Here is a 21,163-nt window from a genome sequence, read left to right as displayed (position 1 = left end):
GAGAAAACATTTATTAAAGTCTCACTAAATCCTATAAATGAGGAAGGTAAAAGAGTGAAACACACCAACAATTAATGCTAAAATAGAGCCAAAAAACGGAACTAGAACTATGGGGAAAGGGAAACAGACACAGTGAGGGAAAACAATTCATGGGATTTGGCAAAGAGAAGCTGGTACAGGATGCGAAGGCAACAAGACCCATTTGTATATTCCACATTGAATTAGTTTTCCACATAAAACGGAGTGAAGCGCTGAGTGATTACAAGCAATTATCACACTTATCATGGCTACCGTGCTGTTTTGAGTATTAGATACACATGTCAGGGTGCGGCGGGAATCCAGCAGTGTCTGAATTGAAGGCAAGGCTTTCAAATACAGTTGTTTTTTTTTTTTACCGAGAGGCTGTTTTTAGCCAAAGAAGTTGTAGAAGTTGTAGAAATACATTTAAATGTACATACTTAATATATACCTGAGCTTGCTGTTTTTTCTTTTTTATTGTGATTGTACATACTGTTGTAAAATATAAGTTGCATTGTATTGTGAAATATAAGTTGTATTGTGACAATCTGTATGTTTTTTCTTTTCTTGTTTTTTTTTACTGTAGTATGTCTTTGATGTACCCATTGAAGTTACTAGTACACATTTATGGATTACTACAAATACATATTGAAAGTATAAAATAAGGATAACAAATAAATCATGATATTTTACTGAGCTAAAGAAAGCATTAAAAACCCCAGGAAAAAAAAAAAGTAAAAAAAAAAAAGAAAAAGATATTTGATGTAAATACATCCATCCACATTAACATGCTATTATTACAGTGTGGCAAACTATTTTGGAAGCCGGACTGCTAAAGAAGCAGATCAACTCAGATGAAATTCATGTTGTCACGCCATCATATTTCCTTGACAGTTATTTGAACCTTGCAGATGTGTGTTCCAAAACATTTGCATGATTGACAATGATCCCTGGATCTCAAAGGCAGCTGGTTGTCGAACAAAAAACACGTGTCACATATTGCTTTATCATTGAAACTGATAAGATGCAATAAGGGCTGAAAGATATTACTTTCATATTTCATGAGTTTGTCTCATAACATTAGGTTGGAAAAAAAAAACATTGTCATATTCGCCAGCCAACTTTGACAAGGGATTTTGTGCCTTTTCAACAATTGGACAAGGCTCATCTAGCTTGAAGGAGAAATCAGATTAAAGAGATGAAACAGCAGAAAACCTCAGGCTTTGTGTTGAAGCGTCTCAGTCTTGGTTTTTCAGCAGTTTTATATGTTTAAATATCGTCCCTTATATCCAGTACATTCATTTTGAGGCTTCAGCATCACGCTATGTGACAATATTAATTTCAAATTGCCATTATTCACTTTCCCACAGTGGGCTTTCAAAGGCAGAAAGTTGCACCATAACAGTGATATACATATTTTGACATTTGACATTTCATTCTTCTACCAAACTCCCATTTAAAATACCCCACCATGTAAAAGTATAGACTTTCTAGAGTGTAGATATCACACACTTATAGATCTATGCTTGGGGAAGATAAAAAAAAATCAATCCACAAAAACACTTAATACAGAGGGCAATGAAAGAAAAGATGTGGTCCGTATCAAAGGTCAGGTGACTGTATGACCACCATGCAGCAATTCAAGCTGCGCAATGTCTCCTCATTGGCCACACAAAGTCTCTGAACCTGTTGACAACACAGGCAGTGGAAGTAGACCAGATCCACAGAAACACGAGCAGTTTGTGCTCAAGCATTTTCTTGTTGAAATGTGTGCACTCTCGATGCTGCTTAAAGTGGGGAATGATGTTCTGGACAATGTGGTCAAGAAGATCAAAGGCATTCGCTGAGCCATGACATATGATAGCTGAGCCAGCGCCACACCGTAGTGCTGCCTCCACCACAGTGATCCGTTTGCTGTCCTGATGGTGACAGTCACCCTGTCAGCACCCTACCCTTAAGATGCCCCTTTGCATCTTGCGAGTAAAAAGGTGAGTACAAACACCATCATCATCGCCATCACCGTCGGTTACAGCGATGTCTATGAGTCACGATGGGGCCAAGGCAAGGGCATTAACAACGTGACAGCTCTGGCAGTTCCGTCTGCCAGCAATGGTCCGTGGTGCTACCTGTCCGATGGTCCATGTTGACAAGTGACGGCACCCCCCCCGACACTGCTAGATGTGCCCCTTTAGCATTCCTCTGGTGACAATCTCAGCAGTGCATATTACACTATCACGTATGAAGGTGCTGGGAAAAAGGGAAATGCTTTGCGCGGACCTATACTGTGCAGATTTATATGCCTATGCACGTTTTCACAGCACTTTTCAGTCACCGACCGACGTGTCAAATCACATGAAATGGACACTACATTCATTTTGTTTTCATCAGTTGATAAGAGGTGGTTGAGTAACACACCCACTGACTGTAGCCGAGTGTTGTAACATCGGTCAGAGCAAGACATTCTACATGCTGATGTGTGCTAAACGCAGCCACTTCACCGACTCTTTTTTTTTTTTTTTTTTTACAGATTACATGGCTTCTTAAATTCAGTTTATCCCACTGGAGATATATATATACGCTCAGGGACAGAATTTTTTGCTTTAATGGGGGATTGGAAAACGTATTGAGGAGAATGCAAAACATCAATGTGTCCGGTATCTGGTTTCTGTCTCTCTAAGAGGATCAGAACAGCCCACTGCATTACATATTGTTTGATGTTCAAGCTGCAGGTATGCACAGAGGGAAGCTTGGAAGAGGATGACTCACTCATTGTTAGCAATTTCCTAAACCTAGAGGTCACCGGCCAACAAAGCATCAAAAGTCATTGTATCAAGCAGAGTGGACTTCTGAGCATGGACTGGTCGTGCTGGGAACACAGCTCAACCTTTCTCCAGACCATTAATCATATCAAGGAGAGAAGCCAGCTGACGTGGCACACAGGATGCTTTTTTTTTTTTTTTCCTTCCTACGCAGCACTTTAGGAATTAAGAATCAGAATCATTCATCCGGGTTTAAATCATACTCACACTTGCAAGATGGTTGTCGGGTCTCCGACCTCGCCTCCATCTCCAATGGTCAGAGTGTCGTAGGCTATCTCCAGGTCAAACTCCTCAAAGTTAATCTGGATTACCTGGAATCACACAGAGCAGGGGAGAGGAGAAAACGCTTTCATTCACATTTCGTCACATTTCAAGAACAAATAACAATCGGGGTGTGTTCCTGATATTTCCATTACGTTCAAATCTTGCACAAGCACATGTTAAAATATACAAAGCTCTCTATCCAGACTATATTTGTAGATCGCATATGCAAGATTGTCATTTCTGGACTACAGAAGACACCGGGATATTAGCGGCACCCACTAAAGTACATATATAAGCCGCATCGGTCTATAAGCCGCGGGTGCAGTGGTGCTGAATCATGAACTCCTCACATCTACTATTTACATTACAGCGCTCAAAACGCGCTGTTTTCATCTGCAAGAGCGAAGGTCCAAAACCACAGCGGGTCTCAGCTGCTGGTTCTTGTTTCTGCTCATCCAAAAGATCGGCTTTGTTGGTGGAGCTGTGGTCACGCAGGTGAAAACAGTGCATTTTGAGCGCTTTAAGGTTGGATTGATGTGATAAGGCTCAATATCTTGGCAGCATCTTAAGTACTGTCTTATAGTCAGGAAATTGCAGGAATTGAAATCATTGTTTCTGCCTCCCTGCTATGTAATAATATTCTGATAATATATTATAATATATACAATAATATTCTAAGTCAACGGCAATTTTCACATTAAGCCAAAATAAAACAATAGCGTATAACAAGGTTTGGTTTTGACCACGGACCAGTTTCTCTAGTTTGTGACACAATGTGATGACCCTATATGGAATCCACAACTTCAGTTAAGACATTTTTATGAAAGTAAACCTTCCATTTCTTTAATTACAGGCCTCCGGATACTTGGCAGAGGAGAAGTGGAGATGAAAGGAAAACATCGGAAAGGAAATCTATTCAATGAAGAGGAAGCATTAGACATCCACGTATAGATGTCGTCAGGAGCACATTATGATGCATGCGATGTCATCTTTGAGAGAGGGATTCTGATGCGACCCTGAGGGAAAAGACTGAAACTGCACTTGGCCGGCACCAGCTCATATTCTCTCCACCTTGGGATTCATTTTCTGGGTTGAACAGCTGCCCAAATGACTTCAAAAGGCCGGGAGTATGCCGCACAGGTCTTTTAGAAATGTCGGTGCGGCACTCATATCCATGTTTATTTACCCATGTGCCCTCATGATGAGAATGAAATATGGCAAGAGACATATTGCTTATTTCAATCCTTATTGGAGAGACAAAGTGAATATCGTAATTTCCGGACTAAAGTATAAGATGCAACTGCGGCTTGAGAAATAATACGGCGAATGTATCGATTTTTGCTGGGAAACAAGCTTCGTGCAGCTAAAATACTGAGACTCCACATCCAGTTTCAGCTGCTGCACAGAGCTCCAACAACAGTGGCCGAGAGGCAGAAAGTGCCAGGAATACACTCAGGACGGAACAGTGCATTGGGCGCTTTAATGGAAATAAAACACCTGTAATGTCACTGGTCTGATAGAATGAGTGCAAATATATTTGCAGCATGATGCGAGCTCAGAGTGAATCAGTCTCAGTAGTGACACGAGATGGCACCTCTACACCTGCGACCTATAGATCAGTGCTACATTTTTTTTTTCTTCTTAAAAAAAAAAAGGGGGGGGGGTGCGGCTTATAGTCAGGTGTGCGCAGTAACCTGGAAATTATGGTATGTTTATCGACACTCTCTATTACATTATCTAAAGAAGAAAATACAGGAGGAGGCAGTGAAGTGATTTTGCCTTTGAACAGGAGCACTACAGTTGTAATTACCTTTTGGCAGGAACTTCTCAGACTGGATGAAAAAATGCTGAGTTACTGATTGTAACTTCAGTTCTATGAATACGTGTGATGCCCTCTAATGGGCTTCGCACGTATGACATAGAACACCCAGGTACGAGGGGTAACATCAATTTACAGCGGTAAGATTAATGGCTCACTCAAAGAACCAAGAACACAACTCGCAAAAGTGGGAGGGGTCAAAACCATAGTGTCCTCCCATGCAATGCATATTACGTTGCTTTATGTCACCACTTCCAGGATTTAGTGGCTGAGATGCTTTTAATCTCCACAGGTTCACAGCTGTAACCATCACTGGCGTGGCTCTATAAGGTTACTGGGGGATACTTGAACCAGAATAAAGCCTTTTAATAAGAATAGCAATCACATGGGATGAGCATATATAGCAAACTGATGTGTACCAAAAGTGTGACTGAGGCTGGTGATGCTCCTTACAATGCTGAGTCACTCTTACCCTGAGACTGAGCTGCAGCATTAGCTATAAACCTGATCTTCAAACGAATATGTACACGCACAGAAGGCAGTGCATCATAGAGACATTTTTTTTCTACAGTCCAATAGAAAAACAACACAGTTTTTGGACACTCAAAACTCTTCTCATGTAATTTGGGAACATTAACTTAATGTTAATGTTGCGCTTAGCTAGTGCAGGAACAGGCCCTTGGACCAGGCTGCATTCGTACAGTGACATGTGTGTGCTGGATGATGGAATCAGGTCTATCTATATCCTTGTACGTGTCCTTTATCTCACACCAAACGCCAGATCAGCAGTGTTCACAGAGCATTAAATCCAGCTTGGCCATAACCACATTAGCGCGCGGCCACACGTGCGTACATGCAGGGCTGTGAACGTGACCACTTTACTTAACTCTTCATAGATTGGATCTCTTTAACGGACAAGGTGCACACTACTGTTAATGTGGGCATTCTGTAATGCAGTTAGTGTACTCTATATGTGCCACCGAATAGTGAACACTTACTACTTTCATCTAATTGCTTGGTGTTCATGCTAACATCCATCTCTTTCTATCGTCTTTGGCTTTCCCCGCTTCTCTCTATCCTCCCCTCTCTGGGCGATGTCACCCTCTCTGGCGCTCTCTTTCTAATTGGCCGCTACATTCCTTCTTGCCATCCATCTATGGCTTCCAGCCAATGAGGCGATGGAATTGGATTTCTGCTTGATAAAGCACTTCCTGTGGATGTCGGGAAGACAATCAGATGACGGAGGTGCCCCCTTTCTAATCCCATGACAAGATCAGAAAAACCTAAAGATCTCGGCGCCATTGGGCTGACTTCACGTCTGGGCAGAAATATATTCCTTGATGGGAATTGAGACGATTGCCTCTCAAGTAAAAGACCGTCTGCACTGTTGTAGTGAAGCTCAAGATCCATTTGAACGTCCAATTGACTGGATGTTTCGTGTAGTGCTGAGATTGATGTCTGCAGCCTGATGCAACTTAGTTTTCTTTTGACCGAACAAATGAACAGAATCTACTTTTCTGTTTTTTTTTCCCTTGCATTATCCACAGAGATCGGAATATAATGGAAAACACTGGCTTGTTGTTCTGTAGCCATAACAACAGGATGTATGCAGTATAATGTGAGGAAAAACAATTGCCATCTATTCTCCAAGTTGACTACAGTATAGTACTTCATTTACACTATAAATACCAGGATTGCTCAGAGAATCTTTAACACAGTGCAACTTAACTGTGAGTGAGTTCTTACAACCAGTGACACTGATTTGCAGTCCGGAGCGTACAGCAACACAGGAACAGCAGGCACACTAACAAAACCAATAAATACTAGTGTCAGTGCAGGATTGTTCGACAGGGCTCTGAATACCGGGACGAGTCGATCATACTACACAAAATAGCCAGTAATTACGCTGTCGTATGAAAGTGGCAACAGTATGTGTGCTAAACGACAACATGAAGGGATGCTGAGCAAGACGGGGAAAGGTGGAGTCGGTTGACTTTCGATGGAGGGATATCGCTGTCATCGAGTTTTGGATTCGGAAAAAAATATAAAAATATAAAATATTTAACTTCTGAAAAAAACAAGTCTGACAGGTTGATGTCCTCCAGACGCCATGCGAATCGGTGCTGCCAGTGACGCTGCATTCAATGTCGTTGGTGGAAGGCGGAAACTTGAAATGTGATAACAGAATCATACACCTTGGCATCGTTTTTGATGGCAAGCTAAAATTAAAATAGCATGATCCGAGCAGTGAGTGGTATTTGCCACTTTTCCGCAAACATCCAAATGACTAATACTCATATTTATGTTTCTTCAAGCATCACAATATCGCCGTTGCCTATGAACTTCGCCCACGGAGCAAGGACACGCCCCAACACCATTTCTGTGCCAGCAGTTTTGAACTCGTAAGAAAAAAGATATGTATCCGTAAAAAAGGTTTTGAATTCGTAATTGCATTTTACAAAACAGAAAAAACCTTTATATTAATAGCATGAATGAAGTTATTCATTTTCACTTTGTACTGATTTTTTGTTTTTGTTTTTTTCTATTCAAAATTTCAATATTCATTTTTTTTTTTTTTTTTTTTGAAACTCGATGGTACATATCTGAACAAGATGATATGATAGTATATTATATATAATACCCGTACCTGTTATTCTTGTAAAGGTTACATCTGGTGAAAAACCCAGCGCTACTTCATTCGTATTTTCAACAATTTAAATGACAGTCCACTCATGGACTTCAACCAGACACTCTGGTTTCTTCCCACAGTCCAGAAATCCCACGAAGGTAAATAATAACTCAACATTTTCTGTAGGTGTGGAAGCACACGTGAGAGGTTGTTGCGCCCCCACCTCTCTCCCAATCTAACTGCAAAAGGCTCAGGCCACTTTGTTCGATAGGGTGAAGACAGAAAAAAACGAATCATTGTAAAAGATTTTAAATCTTCCAGGGGAAGTTTCAAAATATTTTGTATTTTCTAGTGGATGTTAAAAACAAAATGGAGGATGTCATCATCAGCACTGAAGCCTCGAACAAAGTGTCTAGAAAGATGAAAATGTTTTACCCTTGATTCCAAAACTCAACCTTAAAGAGGTGCTGGTTGAAAATACCTGCCGAGGCACAGGTAATGCCACTCAAAGCATCGTGAGGAGGAGTTTGGTGGCTGCGACACCCAAGGTTAAGCGCGAACCAGAAAGAATCAATTGGCTCTTAAGTCTCATCCTGCCTAAACTAAATGAAGCAATAACAGCAAAGAGCTATAGAACCCCATTAACACTTAACCTACGAAGCCGCGGGAGCAGAAAAGTGAGCGTCTGGAACAGATAGAAGCCAAGAGGAAAAAAAAAGGAAAAAAAAAAGAAAGGTAATTCTTAAGAATCTCCAGTGTATCAGATGTAGAGTGGTGAAAATGGGAGATATGAGCAAAACAGTGGAAAACAGATTGTATCCCTCAAGTGCCCGGCTCCCCCTTCGCTGTACTCTCTTCCTCCATAGTAATTTGATGTTTTCAGGCTGAGCTGTTTAATGAAGAATGTGGGTAATTCTGAGGACGGAGCCCATGGGAGGAAGGGGAGTGGGGTGGGCAAGGAGCGGGGGGGAAAGAGCAAGAACCGGAGAGATGAGACAGTGAGAATGAAGGGAAGGATGTACTGGATGAAATAGGGAGAAGCATGTACAAGCCATAAAAAATGTTCTGCTGGTGGGAGAGACAGGATTATTCGGGACAATTTCCCTGCCCCGAATGTGTCGTGCCACTTGTGCATTCACAGCAGCTTTTCATTTTATTCATTATCATACCCGGATCAGTGTTTTTGTCATTGTGAGTAGCATCTTTATTTTACCCAAAGGATCACCGCGGCGGTAAATAATACTCCCATGACTCATCCAATAATTACTGCAAGCAATGCCTCATTGTTTCCTGTCTGGTCTGGTTTGGGTTTGCCAAAGTCAGTCAAAAAAGGGCACCTCCCTAGTTTTTTTTTTTTTTTTTTTTCACTTAATGTATCAGGAAAAAGAACTTATCAATATACATATCAATATGAATAATAGTACGAAACAAAATGGTTCTAAACAATGAATGGATGATCACAAAAATCATTAATAAAAACATGTGTAAAGCAAAACAAATGATGGATAAACATGTACGCACACATGGTGTTAGAGGATTCACAGAAGCGAATGTGTCTTATAAATGTTTATTTAAAGGTCCTCTTAACAAGGACTACTTCGAACACTACACAACCTCATATGAAACACAGGCCTGGGGAAAATCAAGCACAAAGGCCACGAGAGCTTTTGAATAAGCACAGTATATTTGGCTGAAATCTAAAATTCAAAGCCAATTTAAGGTGATATTTTGAAGTGGAGGCTGACTTGCTGTGCCATTTCCCACAGCATCCCATTGCCTACTCACCAAAATACAGTAGAAGAATCATTTTGCCCCAAAAAGTGAAGCATTGTACCATTTTAGCATTAATTTATCCCACTTACAGAGTAGTATTATTCAAAACATTGGACCAAACAGAATCATTTGAAGCACAAAATGCGTCAAATTCAATAGTTTGCCCAACAACCTTCCTTTAGTTGTTTTGCCACAAGTATTTTCCTGAAGAAATTTTTGAACTATACAGCTCATAAGAGCTCTAAACAGGCTCATTGGTTGTAAAATGAAGAAACTGACTTAGAGGTGGTTAAATTCATTGTGTTCAGTCTGAGGAAAATAACTGGTGTTGTGAACAATCCACTTGCTTAAAAGGAAAAGAGCTGTCTTTGTAGACATTGTCAGATTAAAATGACTTTTTTTTTAGAAGTTCTGTCAAAACCACTGAGAAGAATGACACTTCATTGATGTGTACAAGACACAAATCCACGAACAATATTCCGACTCTCACACAAATGCAACAGTTTGCCAAGATGTTCCAAAGAGAAACACACAAAGATGGTTGATTATTGAAAATAAAGAAAGGATTTGTCACTTTTTTTTTTCCTTCAGGCTGGTTTGCATTCCCTTTTTGTGCTTCCAGCTTGGTTCTTGAAATGGGATTATAATAAGCTCCCGTACAAATTGCACGAGTGTCAAACTGATAAAAGTGATGACAGAGCCCAGTGCAGGCTTCAGACGAGAAGAGAGGCTGGTTATTAAAGTTATGTCTTAATCTAAATAACCTTAATGTCCCGCGGAAAGAATAACCAGCCACTTTAAATTAAATTAAAGCCCTTCAAGTCCCAATCTTGCGGATACATTCAATTACATGAACTCCAGAATGACGTTCTGAATTCAACACACTTTTGCTTATTTAAATTTGACACATTAGGTTTTTGTTCTCGTTCTTGACATAGAATTTCACTTGTCCAAAGCTGTTGGCATAACTCACCACCTGTTGGGTGGAAGTGAACAAAAACACATCCCATGTTCAGTCATGCACAAAGGCAGCAACAAGCAGTGAAACATAATGGACACGTGTTCATGTGAAAACAAAAGTACCTCTAAAAATGAATCCATACGGAGACGCGTGATAAGATGGTGACCATCTTAGTTTATCGTATTTGAAATGATGGGATGCCAATGCGTGTGTCAAACTCCCCTGCCATTTTTTAAGCGTTTTACATTAAGCGTTTTTTCCCCCCACCGTCAGAATGAATCAGTTCCATTCATTTTCTTTTTTCTATGTTGCCCCTTTTTCCACCTTCTTACAAGCAAGTTTGAAAACAGGACTCTAGTTATAGCCCTGGGATGACACAGTCAGTCATAACATAGATTTAAAAAAGATGCTATTGTGTTGGCAAAAACATATCGGCAAACTCGCAGCATTCTTTATAAGTATTGTGAGGTAAATAGAGAACATACACTACAAACTTACAAAGCACTGTAAAACACTGGAAATATACTGAACAATAATGGCATTCAGAACAAAATAGATTCCGCCCTTCAACTGAAAAGTGTATAGGAAGAAAATCTATACACAAACAAGAGTATACTTGTACACTTCTAGCAACAAAGCAACAAAAACAAGAGAAACTGAATCATTATCCTTTGTCTTGCTGGGTCAGACCATAGGGCTTCATCCACATGACTCTCAGTCCAGCTTCCCAATAAGTGCTGCACAGATTTACATTTGGTTCTCAAAGTCATGTTTATTTCACAAGGAAATAGCGCAAACAAGCTGCGTAATACGGAGCGTCTTGATTGATCCTAGCTGCTCTCACAACACGTTGAAAAAAAGTGAGAGAGATTTTACTGACGATTGAGAAGATTTTTTATCAGTGGACTACTGATCTAGGAGTCAAAAATGATCGATTAATAATCTTCAGAAACTTCGGAAAAATCAGCTTCTTTCCTCCTCACTGTTCTCATGCAGACAGCGGCGCAGCTGCAGGATCATGGCAGTGAAAACAGTCGGAGCCTAACATTAGTTTAAGTAAATCTAAATCAGAAGTTTTTCAGCCTAATAAAGGCAAAAACACACGAGTTATCAAACACCCGCACACAGTTCGATGACTCCAGTTCCCCGGCAACATTCTCCGGCGAGATGTAGACGTGTGCCATGTTTGTAAAAAATCTCAGTCAGTGATAATTGTTGTTCAAGTCTGAAGAGGTGTTTTGATTCTTGCGTGAATAGGTGGGTGAAAATATTCATTTCATAAACAAATAAACATTCCAGTAAAATACGCTGAACAATCCCATGTCCCTTTTAAACTGGTTTCTATTGAACATTATAGGTATTTTACTATCCAAGATTTTGACAGCTTGATGTTTTAGAAAAAGTATTCAAATGCTAATTCTAAATTCTAATTCTAAAATAAATACATTTTATACTTTATTCTTTTCGATTCATATTTCGCCATTGATGTTTGATATTTTGGTTTTGTCTTTCATGGTTTTGGGCGCTTTTGTGAGACAGATGGTAAATCTAGCGAGAAGTAGCAGAGTTTGACCCCTGCCACTGACATTTCAGCAAATACATCAATTTGTTTCAGCCTTAGGGCGGTAATTCCTCTTCTTATAAACAGGGGCAAGAAACCGAACAAAGGTACAAAGCAGGAGGTCCACGAGGGTGATGTACGGCCACCTCAGCATGTATATCGCACGGTGCAATGTAGCCTGTGACATGTATATGGTCGACTATGACACACGGTGGGGATGATTTAAGGTCCTTGAAGCCAAACCTACCGTGTTTGGTGACATGTTATATTCCGGGCTATTACAGTCAATAAAGTTCTCACACTGCCGCTTAAAGTAAACGGCTATAAAATTACTTGATGAAGCTCAGAGCTTCTAAACCACAATCCTGCATAATAGATTCACATTAAAGTTCTACCTCCAGTTGACGTTACGGGTTGCAGAGAGCGTTTGACAAAAGACAGCTTGGCCTCGGACGAGCTCTTAGCCCCAGGCCGTGACGGTCCGGCCTTCAGCACCGACAGAAAAGTGAATGGAATCAAAAGTTGGGAGAAAGACTAGAGGGTTTTTATAAGTGAGCACACGTGTACTAACACTCCCCTGGTGCTGACGCAGCCATTGACGACAGCTCGGTCACCACAGTGACCCTGAGTGGAATATGGACCCTCTCTTGAATAACAATCGCACTGCTCCTGGGACGAGACGACACAAATCAAAGCCGTTCAAAGAATCCCGGACCCACTAGCTCCACATACACCACCGGGTCAACCAATCACAGAGTCTGAGTTTGATATGCTCCGACGAGCGGATACTCTACACCACCTTCTCCATGAATTATTATTACGTGGCCTTTGTGGCGTGTATGGTGATTAAAAATACATTGAATGCATAAAATTCAAATATCTGTAAGCTATTTCAGGAAGAAGAGGAGTTGCGACAGTCACCCACCGCTCACAGCCAAACACTAATATCCAACAAAAGCAGAAATGTGCTGGCGCCGTACAGATTTCGCTTATCTCACTTTTTCTAACGCCATTTGTTAACTTGAGGCCAAAACTGCTTTGCACAATGTGACAAAGGCCTCTCAATATTTTCAGGGGTTTTGTAGTCAAGGCGCAGGTTGGACTCCCTGTGATGCGACCAAAATTGGGACTGAAAGCATCATTTATCTCCTCCATAAAGGCGAAACATTTTTTCAATAATGGCACGCTTATGGCTTTTTGAAGGGAGCCGGATCTTTGTCACCGTTCTGTCGATGTTCCCCTTTTGAACGGGGCGCCACAGAACGCGGCGCCAGAAGCTCTCGTCTCTCTTGACCTGATACCTGCTGCCGCTTGTTTGCTCATTATTCAGTGATCTGTGAACTTGGACTCTCCTGCCGTTGCCAGCGTTTTTCGTAATTTGTTCTCTTTGCTTTTACTGCCACTGGTGCGTGAGCCCAGCCTGCGTCGGCCTCTTGAGATTTGTTTGGGCCCTTCTGTTTCCTCGCCAGTCCGACGATGTTTTGGACTTCCCTCTCATTTGGATTGTTTATTTCCCAGTGGATTTTCAAAATGCGCTTCTTCAATAAACTCGTAAACTTTGTGACAGTGACTGCTTCACATTTCGGACCACCGCTTACAGTCGCTACATGCCACCCTGCTCCGTCAATATCGATACAATTTTATTGGCTGGAAAGAAATGTTATAGTCACATTACTAACAAGGTCTAAGGTTTAAGGTCTGTCATACAGTATATATTTTTAAAGCAAAACAAAGCCTTATCGCATATCCATTAGCCTGTTAGTCCTCCTGCATGACAAGCAAGTTAAACAAAAAACAAAAATAAATAAATGAACATGTTATCATAGTCCACAAATGACGGACGTCACGACTAGTACATAAATCAACAGCAAATATAAGAAAATAAAATTTAGAAAATAGAGCTTTGAAACAGCTCACAAGAGCTCGCCCATCTCCAAGTCATACGCAGCTTTCAACATCCAGGCTCGGTATGTGATCGCTGCAGCCGGGTGGGCGGTCAGGCCACAGATCACTAAGGGCAGAAATCTAGCAGACAAAAGTATCTCACTATGAAGGCTATTCAAACGTTGCTTTCTCCGGAGGGTGTTGTCTAACATATTCCATTAGTGGTCCCAAAGAAGAATAGAATTTTTGGCAGAATCCTCTTGGAGTCAACTTTCTAGTCTAAAAAAATGCAAAGTGTCTCGTAACCGAGTTTTAAATGTGGGTGGTAAAAGCAGTTGCCACTGGAATAGGATTTAGGGCATGACCAAAACATATGGGTCAAATCACAAGGAATCAAAAACAAAATTTAATATTAAAAAATAATGGACACAATTTATTTCGTCTGCTGCATTTGACAAACTAAGAAACTGGCATCATAGTGTCATGTGACTCACTGGTATCTTGTTCTACCATGCTCAGTATTAGGGCAACAAGGTCGCATGTATGTTGGACAGTGGGACACATGAAAACATGCTGATGAAGACAAATGTTTCCACAACTGCATGTGATGCTAGCTAATAAAATCATGCTAAAGTAAGGACACTTGGTCCTGAGGAGGTGGGACAATGGAGAAATCACTGTCGCAGCACGCAAGACATTTCTTCAGTGAATAGCTGATTTAGATTTTCTCTCAAGACAAAGAGCGTGTGTTTTATTTTGTAAGAAGTTTTCCATCAGAGTCATTATTCTGGATTCATCAATATATTGAAATTATACTTAAAATTGAGCTGGAAGTAAGAGATTTTTATCATGACGGAAAACAAAATCAGTGCTCTCAACCATATAAGATTAGAGACAGAATAGAACAGATCAAATGTACACATCCCACTCACTTGTAAAGTGAATTGACATAATGTAATTCAGATACAGACTTTTCTCCACCCAAACACAAAGGTTTTTCCGTGCTGTTAAGTCATTGTATTATCAAGTGCCTCTTGTTTTATTCCTCATTAAAGTGATCTGTTGATTTAGAAGGTTTTTTTTTTTTCAGGCGCTGAGATCTCCTCCCGTATACGGAGATGATAGTGTCACGACATATTCACCATTGTGCACTGCAAAGTACACAAAACTCATAGACACAGGTTAAAGAACAGTATGATGGCTGAAGCAGGATTTAATTTGTTATTATCATTGTTTTTGTGTCATACATGTCTGTTCAATTGACTGTTAAATGTGAATCCAATTGTATGCCAGAAAAAAAAATGACAAAAGTATCTTTCACAAACCAGTCATAGGAAATCAGGCACGCAACAAGGAAGTGAATAAAAAAGTCCTCAAACTAGCTTGAAAAGCAAACTCCACAATGCATCTCACCTGGAAGGCAGTAAGAAAGTTCAGGGGAGGACGTAAACTTACCTTATTGGGGTTTGAAGCCGTGATGATCCACACGCACTGGGCATTGCTCTCATACTGAATGGGAAAGTTTGGCGATGTGAAGGTTCCTGAAGGACCTTGAAGGTTACTGCCACAGGTCTTCACTGTGAACAACAGAGAGGAGAGTGTGAGTGAAGTGAGCTGCAAGGTAAGATTGTTAAATCAGAGTGCTAAGGGAAGCGGCTTAACAACGAAGACTGCATTTTAGCATCTGTGCTCCTATTAAAACTGACACCGAGAGACAAAGTTGTGAAAGCGGCAAAATTTGTGTGAAGAAAGGAGCAATGAAGAATGACCCCGGGGTCAGACAGACGTTATTGATGCTGTCAGTGACATCTCCGAAAGAAGTAGCTAACTGGAAGTTATTGGCTGAGAAATAACACACGTTACACTGGAGTTACAGCATCGACTGATCCAAACGCTGTGCATAAACATACTCTCGAATTCAGTCGAGACAAACAACTGTTAAAAACTTGCTTAAATGTAGCTGCGTCCGGGCAAATCATAAACTCACAGCCCATAATAAGCATCATGCTCTCACGGACGATCACGAATATCCTGAAAAACCACCCAAACACCACATCCAGAGGGGCGTTTAAATCACACGTGCTTGCAGCAGGATAACACTGCTCCATCTTTATTTGGCTGGCTGTTGTGACTGGATGTGATCGAGAACCTGTGTATCTGTCCTTGGGTCGTCCTGTTAGACTTGGAAGGTAATTTTCTGGTTGGTTTGAAGCAGCGCTTCTTTCTTAATTAGTTTGTTCAGTGATAGGCCTCAGGATCACGTACGGCTGGCGCGACCAGACATGTGCGCAAACAAAATAAATGCACCGTAGCTCAACGCCCAGACGCTTGATCTGTGAATGAACTTTTTATCCTGATGCACAGGTGTGCACACACCAGCCTGGTGGCTGAGCCCGGCTTCTATCAACAGCAGTGGAGCGGCTGCAGTGTTTCCCCGCGGTCTTAGTGTTTGGAGGGGAGGACCTCGCGATCGGTTGATGTCAGCTATGGTGACTAGTATAATAGTTTATACGTGTTTAAAACAGTGATGGGACTTTAGCAATTTTCATAATTCATACTGAGGAGTGAAAAAAAGTGTGCAATGAAATAAACACCTTTGAATTGAACTGCATAGATTTCTTGAATATATTGAACCAATATGTATATGTAACCAAAACCAAAAAGGTATTATGTACAAATCATGTCTAGAATATAGAAAGTAAACTGACACTGCTCCATCTTGACATTGCAGTCACATCACAAAGTTGAAGACGGTGGACATCAAATTATTTGAATCAATTTCATCCTTATTATTTATTCTTTCCCAAGCTGATTCATGGACTGTATCAGACTATCTATTGTGAGACTTAAATTTTGTCCACCTGGGGCCACCGTAGCGCTACCTGCCTGTGTTGTTGAGGCTGAAATGAATGACACCTGTGTTTCTTTCACAGACTACACTTAATTCTGTCAGCTTCTTCACTTGACCAGTGTGTAGTCTCTGAAACCGGCACCACCAGTCCATGTGTCACGTTTCTCTCTGTCCTGTGGACGCGCATCTCCACCATGAACTGTCTATGTCACAACTCCATCTCTAATTTACTCAATGTTGCACACATTTTGACCAATCACGAGTGACTTTCACAGAAAGAAAGTGAAATAAATCCCTATATCGGCTCTTAAACATTAGCCACTTCAGACTTGAGAGTGCGGTGTAATGCCCCTGCCTGTGTTCCGTGCCCGCGCATTGATTCGAGACTGTGCTGAGAGCGACAGAAATGGACATGAGGATTGGATCCGCCCAGAGAGAGGAGAGAGAAATGACACGTTGACGTGTAAATGGTGAAGAATTGCAAATGTTTTTGAGTGGATTTAACAAAAAATAAAATAAAATAAAATAAATAAGGAGCTGCTCCACAGGAAAGGGAACATTCGACCACGTTGTGCACTGTTTAACATTGAATTGATCATCGTCTGGGAAACGCAGGGCTGTATTTTTATTTGGTTTTCTAGATCAACAGATATGGCTTCTGTGGAAGTGGAAGACTTCACCGTGAGTGGAAGTAAATCCAATTCCCATGCATTGGGTAGTTCATGAATATGTAGCAGTCCAAAATTACAACAAACTGAACCAGAATCTCCAGCACTTTTTCATGGGATAAATACTTATTCTAACAACTATGACTGAAAGGCTAATGCATCCTTGGAGTTGGTCTGGCGTCTCCGTAAGAGGTATTATGAAGACAGTCTTTTACCATTGACCTTGTTGAAAGCAACAATTTCTAAGCATTTAACTTTGTTACAAGCAGCAGTTCAAGCCCCTCATGAATATCAGGAGACCAAGAACGAGGAGCATCTCTGATAAACACCGACCAGAGTTGGAGAAAGTGGCTGCTAAATGAAGACAGGATATGCATAAACTGAATAAAAGTGACCTCTGACTCCCTTCCCACACAGCAACAGATTGGTGAGTTATTCCGCAGATATGGTTACATCACAACGTGCTTGCAGACAGCGGCAGGAGCCGCATGTAACCTCAGAATTCACGACGACACACTGACCATCAAGACAGCAATGCAAGTATGCGGTGAATATCACAGGGCAAGCAAATCACAGGCACGAGGAAGAGACAGAGAAACTGAGAAAACCAAAAGGAAAACTGAGATTATGAACCAAAAAAGAAATATTGGTGAATATTTTGCTGAACTTTTGACACATGCAATTTAGCTTCAACTTTGATCCGCTTGGAGTCACACACAGTTGATACTCAATACTGACCGTTCTGCTAACATAAATAAATACATAATAAAAATTCACATTTAAAGTTCCAAATTTTTCAGGATGTTATGGCACCAGCCAACTCCCATCTACCAACACCTGTTGATAACATTGAAAAGGAACAATTGCATTCTCTTAAACAGCATTATCAATGTATGGAAACAGCTTATCTGACTGGAATATGTCAAAAAAAAATGGGTAAAATTGTGGTGACTTTGAGTGTTTGCCCAAAGGGATTATGAAATGACGCATTGATTTTATATATGATTTTACATGTTTACACGGTCTGTTCAAAATAAATGCCTGATCTGATTGAAAATGTGATCATGTGATCGCATTTCTCCAAATGGAATGACCCGATTGAGCTTGTTCCAAAATGTAATTCCATTCAGAATGAAAGGTGTGTTTTATGGTGATCTCTTCGTGTCACAAAGTATATATATATTGGTTTTCGAATTTTCGGAATTCGAAGAAATCGGAATGTAAAGTTTTTTCGGATTTCGAACGAAAATCATGAACCTGAACGCCCCCGAAAAAAGTGTCCCGTTAGCTACATTTATTGACTGTTTTTTCTTCATATTGAGGTGTAAAACCTTTCCTGTCTCTGCACTGGACTGTGGTAGAGTGTCACAGGGGAGGTGCTCGCTCTCCACACCTCCGAGGCGCACACTCCAGGGTTTGATGTCCTGTTGTGGGCTGGAGCTGGGACAGGGATGAGGCGAGTCTGGGACAGAGCGTGACTTGGTTTATGACTTTGTCACAGCCAAACTGCACAGAAGCGCACATTCAGAGCTGGACACGCACCGGGCACCTCTTCACTTCTGGAGAGACGTCACTCACTCGGCAACCCCTCCCACATGCAGCGGCCACACACATAGAGGAACAGCGCACCTGCAGCAGACACTCTACATTCACTCCTACAAAAGCCTATTTTAAGGCTTGGAATTTCTTTTTCCATTCATTGTAATGGGAAAAATCGATTCAGATTTCGAAGAATTCACTTCTCGAACGGCCGTCTGGAACAGATTGTGGTCGTGAACTGAGGTACCACTGTGTATATATAGTGGTAGTTTTATGTATTTATTTGTCGTGCTCTTAATGGAACACAGTTTTCGCAGTGTATCTTGGTGATGTACATTCACTGTTTGTCAGGAAGAAGGGGCAGGAATTTCAGTTTTTTACTTTGTAACAGACAATAAATATAATTTATCTATCTACCTAGCTATATATCTACATGTATTAAACAAAATATAGACACGAATGAATGGAATACAATCATATTCTCTGCTAGCATGTGTTGCTAGGATGGCAGTTTGTTAGATTGAGGGAGTGGCGTGGTGGAAGACTCTCTTCTTCTGTGTTTTATATTCTACATATACTGTCGTACAGTAGCTCATCGCAATGACTACACGTCATGTCATTGGACAATTTAATCATCCACCAAAATAAATGACCAAAACACATTCATTCAGATTATGTAAAAAAAAAAGTGCCCATGTCACCGTATCTAACATGACGGAATGACACGGACCGAATTAGCCGTTGCTCTCCAAACTGCCTGTTTTGCATCGGACTGCACATTTCTGGACTGGTTCAATTGGATTACAGCGTTTACTGCCAACGCGTGCACCACATCAGTCATCCATGCGCGGCCGGCGGTCATTAAGAGTGGGCAATGGCCTTTCAGAGACAAGGAACTGTAAACAAAACGGACGGACACTTTCTGTTAGCAATTATTGCAACTCTGAAGTTTGTTATATCTGTTTGCTGCGATAAGAGCTGGCCATCATGAGTCCTGCGGTGTGGGAGCGCGCTTGAATATCATACACTGACTGGCATAACACATAGACGCTATTTGCTTCATGGTGTGTTTGCAAGAGTTTTGTCTGGAATGCAGTGTGCCCGCATGCACCGTTATCCACCTAATTCGAACAAATGCTCTTCTCCCGGAGTGTTCGCCCGTCTCTCCTCTCCTGGATCACTGCCTGAGTTCACTGTTACTGAGCTGAGTTGATGCCTCTTTTCGTAATTCTCAATGCATCTTCAGTTGACCTTCTATTGTGTGCTGCACACTGGAATTCATACACATAGACACACACTGATGAATGCATAGCAATGAAGTGGAGTGTGCCTGAGTTGCACATGAGAAATGATTTATCTGCACGCAGAAAAGTGTGTGTGTGTGTGCGTGTGTGTATGTCTTTGTAACTCAGCGTGTTTGACAGCTCAATCAGCATGGCTTGAACGGATGGCCGGACTCGGACTGTGCCAATAGGAGAATGGGCATGGTGTTGCTATAGCGATAGCACAGCGAGAATTATCACTGCTATTACCAGAGGAGCAAACACGCCATAATTCATATAGATTTTTCTTCCTTCTTCCTCCACACATACGGTTGGTTCTTGGGCAGATTGGCGCCTGTCGAGTGTGATGTTACGTATGAAAATGATTTACATGACTCGTAATGATGTGCGCTTAACATCTGTCCATCACTCATCCAACCAGAGAACCCTTCACTTAGCTTCAGTATCATCGAGCTTTTAAAAAGAGCTCACTTCTGATACAACCCTCAGGATTGAGATTATAGAATGCATCAACCAGGTGTTGTGTTTCATTGTTGTTGGCCATGTGGTGGCAGAACATAGATCCACTCAGAACTAAAGCTGGTGTTTAAAATGCTAAGCAAATAGCTGAGGTTTAAATAACATGAGCTGTGAAGCAGAAGCAAAGACACGTTTGGAAAATGAGAAGAAGAAAGAACGACAATTTATTACAATGTTCAAGACCAAGTCTCCCTCATTTTTTTATCAGTGAACATTCATAAAAGTAGGGGACATTCTTGTTCCACAGGGTGAGAAATTCAGGATTGGATTGTGGGAACATCAGCTCAAGCTGAAGTGCACAACCTCCAGCAGCAGTCCAACTGGGACAAATAGCCTCTCCTGCATGGGTCTGCTTTGGGATCTCCTTCCTGTAGCGCTTCATACCCCACCAGTGGGATGTTGGGGAAACAAGACAAGATGCCGAAGCTAGCCAAAGTAAGTGGGGGTGATCCTCTGTGTAATGGAGCGGCGTCTCCATTGTCAGTGCATGAGACTCCATGGATTTTTGCCACATCTCCTGGAGAGAAACCCAATGGGGTGAAAAGGATCTGGGAATATGGCCTTCTTATTTCTTC

The 21,163-nt window shown here is 41.2% G+C and overlaps 1 protein-coding gene across 5 annotated transcripts in view; it reads right to left on the bottom strand.

The window, feature by feature from the left end:
• csmd3b (CUB and Sushi multiple domains 3b) overlaps positions 1–21,163 on the bottom strand; it is a 344,162-nt gene that overhangs the window by 99,922 nt on the left and 223,077 nt on the right. For all 5 annotated transcript variants that reach the window (XM_053862604.1, XM_053862605.1, XM_053862606.1 and 2 more), the window contains 2 exons: positions 15,184–15,305; positions 3,045–3,148 (listed from right to left, as the gene is read on the bottom strand). In XM_053862604.1, the coding sequence (XP_053718579.1) occupies positions 3,045–3,148; positions 15,184–15,305 (226 nt within the window). The remainder of the gene's footprint in view (positions 1–3,044; positions 3,149–15,183; positions 15,306–21,163) is intronic.

This window comes from Synchiropus splendidus, chromosome 4, assembly GCF_027744825.2.
Source record: "Synchiropus splendidus isolate RoL2022-P1 chromosome 4, RoL_Sspl_1.0, whole genome shotgun sequence".
Taxonomy (NCBI): Eukaryota; Metazoa; Chordata; class Actinopteri; order Syngnathiformes; family Callionymidae; genus Synchiropus; species Synchiropus splendidus.
Note: the sequence above shows the minus strand (reverse complement) of the source record. Positions and strands in the feature narration are given on the sequence as shown.